This window comes from Phocoena sinus, chromosome 5, assembly GCF_008692025.1.
Source record: "Phocoena sinus isolate mPhoSin1 chromosome 5, mPhoSin1.pri, whole genome shotgun sequence".
Lineage (NCBI taxonomy): Eukaryota > Metazoa > Chordata > Mammalia > Artiodactyla > Phocoenidae > Phocoena > Phocoena sinus.
The window spans coordinates 44877085-44885744 of NC_045767.1; the positions used below are offsets into that span (position 1 = coordinate 44877085).

Genomic DNA, 8660 nt, shown 5'->3' on the forward strand with positions numbered 1-8660 from the left:
GGCAAGGGTGTTGAGGTATGCACAAGCTTGGCAAGTTAATGGATCCAAAGAAGTCCCTTGTGGCTGGAGTTTGCTGAACACGTGGTAAGACTGGGCCATCAGGAAACAACAGATCAATAGAGCCTTAAAAGCCAGAGCAAGGAGTTTGGAGCTTATTCTAGGTGTGAGGGGGAGCTGGAAAGTGACGTGCTCTGATTTCTGCTTCAAAAATATCACCTTGGCTGCTTGTGGGAAAACAGATTATATAGTGGAAAAAGGGAGCAGAGAGTATAGTTAGGAGACCATCCAAATCTTGAAAAGAGAGGATGGGGGCTTGTGATGTCCCCAGAACAGGGGTGGATCCTCTTCTTCAGAGGGATCTACCACATCTTTAACGCTCAGCACTCTGTTTTTAATTGGAAGACTATAACTTCAAATTAGGCTGGTCAAAACTGGTAGTAAATTGAGGGCAAGGGGTGGCCGTCAGGGCTTCCAACAGGGAGCGGGTAGCCTTTACCAGCAAGCTTCTGAGCAGAGCACTGAACAGGGGAGTCAAAAGATCCAGCCCCCGGGGATGCCCATGTATGGACTTGGTTTTCACCTCTCTGAGCCTCAGTTTCCTGATCTGTTAAAGGAGAAGCAGAACACATGCATCTTGGGCTTGGGAGTGGATCACGTGAAAAGATCCATCTTATCTCTAATAATTGGCAGGCATTTACTACAAGCACAGTGGCCTCACAGTTAGCTAAAGTAGGCTACAGGATTAGGAAGGAAACCTCATTTCCCACGAGGAAATCCAAAGACACACGATGTGGACAGACTGCCTCTTAGGGTCAAACTAGGAAAGTGAGAAACCAACACATGTTAGGAGCTCTCTTCCCTCTATGCCTTTATTTTTTCTACGATTCCTAACTGATTACCTGCAAAGAAAGCCAACATCATGCCAAATTCTAATTTACTCTCCTAATCTTATATTTGGAGGGGGGTGGCACTACCAAAAATGAGACAGCTTTTCTACTCATCCCATTGATGTTTAAAATAATTAAACCACCATCTTCCACAGAACACACCTGAGAAGAGTCAAGCACTGAATGGAAATTTAAATATTTTTAAGTTTAAAAAGTTAAACTCTTAGATAACTATGCATAGTGTTCCACAACAAGTCCAGTGACTCTTCAGATAAGGCCACTTCAATGAATACTGAAAATATTCATTCTTTAACAGGGAGTGTGAATTTGGTTCTTTTTTTTCAATAACCAGGGTATATTTTCCCCCTCTGATTCCATCCTTTGGAATTTCACATGGTCCCTTTTGAAATGAGTCAGACACTTGAGAGGCAAATAGTCCAACCAGGTTAGGTGGATGGGGTCATCTTTCCAGGCACTGCCAAAGTCAACCTATCCAAGGAAAAAATGAATGCATTCACCTAATAAGTTTCCACAGGTGAAACTACAATCCTTGCTAGTATTTCTTATCTCAGAGAAATGCTATATAGCAAAGCAGTTAACAGCATAACTTCTAAAATTAAACTACCATCTGTGTGACCTTAGACAATTTACTTAACCCTTTGTTTCCTCACCAGTAAGACTGCAGACGTTAGGAGTACCAATCTCAGGAGGTGATTATGAGGGTTACATGAGCTGATGTCCAGAAAGCACTTAGCACCTTGGCCCTACAGATAGTGACCTCTCCATAGATGCTAGTTACTATCATCACGACTACCTTTCAGAAAGGTGTACATCCTTCAGTATACAAAGGCACAGTGTGTTAACCTGACAGGGCACTACATAGTGAGAACTGGTTTGTATGTCGCCCTTTGTTACCAAATGGTCTTAATCGTCTCTGTATTTCCAGACACAGATATTGTCATTGCCTGAAGTATAGAAATTCTTGAAGGAAGGGCTGAAGTTTGTCTCAAGTATTAATAGTTGCCTATGTTCAGATGCATGCTGTCAGAATTTAAATGTAAAAAATAAAAGTCTAAGCTCAGATTGATAAGAAAGATGGAAAGAAAGAAAGGAAGGAAGGAAAGGAGGGAGGGAGGGCGAGAAGGGAGGGAGGGAGGAAGGAAGGAAGGGAGGGAGGGAAAGGAAGAAGGAAGGAAAGAAAGAAAGGAGGAAAATATTTTGGTCAGAAAATGACAAAGGTATGTGTCATATCTACATCAGCTGAACACATTTTTAAAGCTCTGTTTTCTGCTACTTTCAAAAAGAGATTTGTTTTTCCAGATCAATTATATTCCGAGACCCACCAACCAAATCCAAATAAGTAAGTTTATGAATCCTGTTCCTGACAATATTTGGGGTTGTTTGTTTTCTGTTTCACTTGCTTGTTCAGAAAGGGGGTTTTCTGTGTTCCTCATGAAAATGGGTTAATGTGGACAAATGTAATAAAAGGAGATTTATAGCCCTGTCTCCATACATTTTAAATTAATTTCTTTCTGAAACCCAAACAAAAAGCTAAATGCTTAAAAAATGAATACTGTTTAAATCCTATATCATAATTTACATACCAAAAGGGGAGAGATTTAAGTGTGCATTGATTTTAGGCTGATAAGAATCTGTGTTGAATGTGAGCTGAGAGATTTTTTTTTCTTCTTGGCCTCCTACGAATAGTTAGTTTGCAGCAATTTTTAATTAAAAACAGTTCCCATAGTAGGAAAATGGGGGAAAAAAAGACCTCAGGAAAATAAAATCCGTACAAGAGTCCAGCAATTTGTTTTCTGAGGCCATGTAGAGATCTTGAAAAATAAGAGAGGTTGGAAGTTCTTATTTTTTAAAACTTCACTTTTGGTTTCATTTAACATTTTCAAAATAGCTTTCCTTTCCACTACTAATCCCCCCTCCCCCTACTCCTCACCAACCCCCTTCGAAAAACTTGGAAAGTTCTGTGTTTAACACTGAAAATCATTCATATGCCTCAGAGTAACAGCACCATTTTTCTTTCTAAATTTCTAGGAAAAAAAAAAAAAATCCAAGTTTATCACAAAGCCGTTTTCTTTTTTTTCCCCACCTATCCAGAATACCTAATCTCATTTTAACTAGGCTCTATCTGAGCATCAATGATACTAAGCTACCCCATGAATAAACATGATGCTACAACGGGAAACCCTGTGACTAAAGTATATAAAAATGTAGCTGAAAGAAAAGACTGAGAGCCTTCCACCCCCTCCCACCCCCTCCCCAGGGAGTTGGAGAGTTGAGCTGAAGCGGGGTGAAAGCAGCAGATTGAAATTTCAAGGTCTTCAAATATTTTCAACGTTCATATTAAATCCTGTAAAACTAAGAACCGTAATTCTAATAAAATCCTTGTGTACATGGCAGCTTCCCATTGTAATCACAGTTTTCTCTTTGGGAGTGGGATGTGTAATACTGATAAAAGAATAAAAAACCTCAAAACAGAAGAAATACATCCTAGTACCCATACTTTCCTGGTGTTTGTGATATTTTATTAAAATTAGCATACTGCCAACCTGAAAAAAATCTATGTACTTAAAAACATCTTCATTGGAATGGAGACTTTTTTGGTCATTTGAATGAGGAAATAAGGTAGAAAGAGTTGTCTGCAATATCCAAAATTTGTATAACTTGATAAACTTTCTTAAATTCTATAAAAATCCAACATTATTAAAATCCTTTCACTAAAAATGAAGTTCACTGTGATGATCTCATATTTCACCTATACATATTTTTAATCTTATAGCACAGACTTCAGGAAATGAAAAAAAATACTGTTATTTTTGTTATTACTGAAGCTTGTTACAGAACAAAACCTGAAATCTTTAGGACACATTTTTAAGTCCTATCTGACGGTACTCTGTGTGCCGTGTTAAACTGAAAATTGTGCGGTTTCGTTCTTTCAAAATACATTTGAGACAGCAAGGCCATTCAAACAGTCAATGAATTTTGGAAGATCTCAGGTCAATTCATGGTAACATACACAATGGAGGACATAGCCCTCTTCCTACTGCCTGGGAATTACAGTGACCAAAACTGACACAAAGCTCCAAGAGTTTCTCTTAATTTCAACTAAGAAAAGGGGGAAACATCTATGTACTTCTTTATGAAATTCCACTGAGATGCTGGTGTTGCAAAGAAATTTTATTTCCCACAATAGCCAACAGCATCTGAAGCATATGTGTGTTGTTTTTGTTTGCTTCGTAATGCATTCAAATTCCTTTAAAAAGAAATGAGGTCCCATAATTTCTTAGACACTGTGCTTTCCTTTGCCACAAAGATTAGGGATCTAAATTGCCTCATGATGCAATAAGTGTGGAGAATGTGGAGATGAGCACTTTTAGGGGAATTGGAAGCAGGTCCCTAAAGCAGCTTCAGGAGGTACCAGGACCCCCAAAGGCATCAGAATTGTGCTTCTCAGGAAAGGTGCCAATTTCAGTGATACAGTTAAATTCTCTCTCCTCCGTCATCTACTGATTCATGATCGGCTTGTTCACAAATGTTTACTGAGCACCTACTTTGTCCCAGGAACTGCTTGCTCCCAGCACTGGCCTTAAACAAGACTGGCAGGGTCGCTCCCTGCAATATTTTCTCCACTATGACCCTGTTTTTTCAGTACCACTTGTGATTTTGAACTAAATACCGTGAGCCAAGAAGTAACGTCAGTGCTCATTACTCAAGTTCACAACACTTTCTCCTACTAAAGAAAACCAAACTCTGAACTTTGGTAAAATCTGAATTTTTAAATTAAAGAGGCCTTGAGATAATTTGCTTATGAGGAACCAAGATCCATGTAAGTGAAAGAAACAAATTCGAAAAAGGATTAACTCCCAATCCAGTGTTTTTTAAAACTACCCAGCTTCTGAAGGCCTTTGATTTTATTTAATTGGAAGAAATGCATCAATCCCCAGGAGAGAATGCTCTGGGGGAGTCATCTATGGAAGGAGAGTAGGTGAGCACCATGCTTCTTTACTACATTTTTTCCTTTCCATAAAGAAGGTTTCTAGGAAATTTCTGCAAACTTGATTATAATTTTTTCATTGAGACTGATTTGCTGCAATTTCTTTCTAGGCAAGTCTACGTTCAAAAAAGAATGGAGAATCGAGAGTATTACATAGGTGTGTATGTGTGTGTGCGAGTGCGATATTAGGAGTCAATGAAATAATACTATGTAATATAGAAGCAGGAACCAGAAGAGAGAGAGAAGAAAGAAAGTGAGTCTCTCTTGTCCAAAATGGTTGGATGTATCAGTTAAATTCTAAAAGTAATCACTCAACAATCTATTTGATTTTGTGTGTGAATAAACTGATAACTCTTGCTGGGTATTACTGCACTTTATTCCAACCAATCCCTCTCTAGGGCTCAGAACAACTTTACCATAAATAGTCACCATTAATATTGATAAATGCACAATGTAACTTTTTCAAGAAGTTATTTTTTTCTAAATATTTTTTCCATTACAAACTTTGATCAAAATCTAATATCTAGTGTTAATATTTATATATCTTAGGAGCAATTATTTGATTCTCTCCTTTTTCTTCATATGAAATGAAAACAAACTTATGGCCTTGGGTTCGTGACATCCTTTACTGCTTGGCAAAGAAAAAAGGAAGTGTCAGAGCAATTATTTGGATAATTATAAAAAAGATCTAATTAAGGGAAGAAGTGTTCAGGGTTGGCTCTAGAACATACCAGAAAACAGTTCTCAGTGCTTTTCTGTCAGTCAGCGAGGTTTAAAAAAATCTTTAGGATTTGTCATAGCAAGCTTTCCTCTCCAGTTTCTTGAGCTGTGAAGCAGGTTTTCTACTTAAAAGTAATAACCCAGAATCCAAAAGTTAGGAATTCCTGAGTTTAGCTCTCACAAAAGATAACGTGCCATCTCACAAAAGATAACGTGCCAGTGTTAAGAAACAATACTATGAATGAGGGACTTTAAAGGTTTTCTCTCAAATGTGAAACAAATGTGGGACCTTATTGCATCCTGCAGATTTTTATGAGGACCAGGATAGAGAAGTCCTCCAGATAAGTATTCTAGCTCAGAACTGGCCAGGTGATAATTAAGGGGCACAGGAGAACACAGATATCAGAGAAATCTGCCTGCTCTCTTAACCGAGAAGGATGGAGAAAAACCCTCCTTCTACAACTCCTCAAAAACTTTCTAAAATGTAAGATGGACACGGGTTCTTTTTAAATCCTGCCGCTGTTGATCCATAAAGGTCGCTGGTCTCTTTTTTAAAACTAATCATATTTTTAAGACTTTTTTTTAACTCCAAATCTGTGTTGCAATTATGTGTGCCTAAACAGTATGACATATTCTGTCCTCCTAATTCTGAAAGCAGGCTGCGACAATCAATAGTTTGTGCAAGAGTTTAACATTTCAATACACAGTTGCAAAGATCTGAATGCAATATACAAATTGTAACATACATACACAACTACACACACACAACAACACACAAATATTTTCTGCCAACAGCTCACCACCCTTAGCACGACAGAGTTTACACTTGTATAAAAGCTACTGGCTTCTGGGGAGAGCAACGGTATCATCAAGTCCACTTAACATCTATGATGTATTAACATATAAAGAAAATAGCAGTGATAAAGACAGCCCAGCTTTTTTTTTTTTTTTAAATCAGTCCTTGTCCAGCAGTTAGCCAATCAGAAAGCAGGTCACATCTTGTTAGCTATATTAAATACATTAAACATCATGAATTCTCCATGGCTCTGTTAACAATTCAAGCAAGTGTGTTTTATTTTATCGTAAAACCTTGAGTCCCTTTCCAGAGTTGAGAGTCAAGCTTCCGCCTAAAATTCTACCAAAGCTATTCCCTGAAAGCTCTTTGCCATCGACCCTCCGGGTATCTGTACGCTGCAGAGAAGACAGATTTCCCAGCTATTTCTACTTCTTAAAGTGACTTTGGTGCCCCTATAACAAACTCCTTCTCAGAACACTTCAACACAAAGCCCCAACTTAAAGGCAAATGGACAGCCCAGCAGTAGGACCTACCAGCCCAGCCAGCACAGAGGAAAAGTCAACTGGCATTAAATATTTAAATTGCAGTAGGCGGTCTGGAGTTTTGCATTTACAAAGTTCTGAAAGTCCTGTCTCCTCTCTGCTCCCAGAGTTGCTTGCGAGTAGGTGAGGCTTCTCTCTGGGGCACAAGATCACAATATGCAAAAACTCAAGCTGACTTGAATTCTGAGCCAGCTCCTGTGGAAGTGAGAGCTCCTGGGAGACACTCCCACAGTCGAGGGAAAAAAGTCTAGAACCCCTTGCCCCAAGCAACTGGTTTCTGAATTTAACACGGAAATAGACAAACGTGTCCCTCCAGGGCTAGTTCTGAAAAGTACGAAGGGTGGCTCTTCTGCCCTTTTCACCTCGATTTTGATGACTTTGAAAAGCAAATATGCCGGTCAAGCAGACTTCCTCTGGGATTTGTTTAAAAAAAAAAAATTATTTTGCTGGATGCAAATGATCACCAAATCCCTCGGAATTCTATCTCAAGAAACACTAAGGGGACCGACTGAGAGCCTGAAAATGCCAGTTCTGGTAGAGCAGCATTTCTGGACACCCGGCAGGCGAATCAAGTGCTGGGTTGTCTATTTCAAGATTCCGGCAGAAACTGTCCCCAGCTCCAAGAGTTGCTGTGCCTGGAAACCCAGCGTCCAAACTAGTGGATTCATGCTGGCGCTCATTTCCACGTACGTGGTAGTATCTAGTGGGACACTTCCCGCAGAATGCAGCCAGCCACCCAGGAAAAGCTCAGGCACAGTTTGAAGAAAAAAAAAACACACAAACACACACCCAAGGTTGAAGTACTTACCTCTGTGCGCGACTGCAGTCTCTTGTTCATCTCATAGATTCGGTACTCTGGTTGTACCATGTAGGGTGTATGTCTCCTATAAAATGGGCCAAAAGGAGAAGAATAGAAGGGGTCATGTGGTGTGCTGGACATCTTGCCTGCCTGTCGAAAATCAAGCTAAACAGAGTAGCAGTAACGTCCATGCAGAGCACATGGGCTGTGTTCTTCACAGTACAAAGTAGCCGCACGCACACGCTCGCACACGCGCGCGCACACACACACAGAGGCAGGCAGGCAGGCAGGCTGAACACACTGGCTGGGAACTGCTGTGGGAGCCCTCGGTAGCGAGAGAGAGACGGAGAGCAAGCGGGAGGGAGGGAGGAGGGGGGAGAGCTCTGGGGAGGGGAGGGAGAGAGCAGGAGCTTCAGAGAGGGAGGGAGGCTGGGAGGGAGGAAGAGAGGGAAGGAGGGAGGGAGAGAGAGAGGGGAGCTGGATAGCTTTAGGCACCACTGCTTGTTTTTAAAGAAGCAGTTTGTGGAGAGGTCATTTCCTGTCCACACTGTAGACTAGTTCAAAAATATAATTCTCCTCACAGCCTGACAGAGGTCTAAGGTTTGGCTGGATTATTTTCCTCTAGCCAGGACCCTTCACAACCTGATTGCTGAGCTTGTTAGCATATAGGTGGTTTAACCACTGCCAGAGCCACTCACCCCTGACAGCCACACCGTTGTGATGGTTCAGAAATGTGATGACTACAAAATACAGAAACGGGGGCATCGTGGTCCCCGGTAACTGAGCTGGTGATTCACTCCCATGCAGATTTCCCTCTGCACTAATCTTCCTCTATAGTTTTGATTTTGCTCACTGTTGTTCCAAGCAAGAGCTTGTTAGAGTCTTTGCATTTCAACCGCTCCTAACC

The 8660-nt window shown here is 40.5% G+C and overlaps 1 protein-coding gene across 11 annotated transcripts in view; it reads right to left on the bottom strand.

Annotated features, from left to right (window-relative positions):
- Window positions 1-8112, bottom strand: part of LDB2 (LIM domain binding 2) — a 382561-nt gene extending 374449 nt beyond the window's left edge. For 7 of the 11 annotated variants that reach the window (XM_032633522.1, XM_032633523.1, XM_032633521.1 and 4 more), the window contains exon 1: window positions 7763-8112. In XM_032633522.1, coding sequence (XP_032489413.1) covers window positions 7763-7894 — 132 coding nt within the window. In that variant the 5' untranslated portion in view covers window positions 7895-8112. The remainder of the gene's footprint in view (window positions 1-7762) is intronic. The other 4 variants (XM_032633518.1, XM_032633519.1, XM_032633516.1 and 1 more) reach the window with 1 other exon arrangement.
- Window positions 8113-8660: the final 548 nt, after the last annotated feature.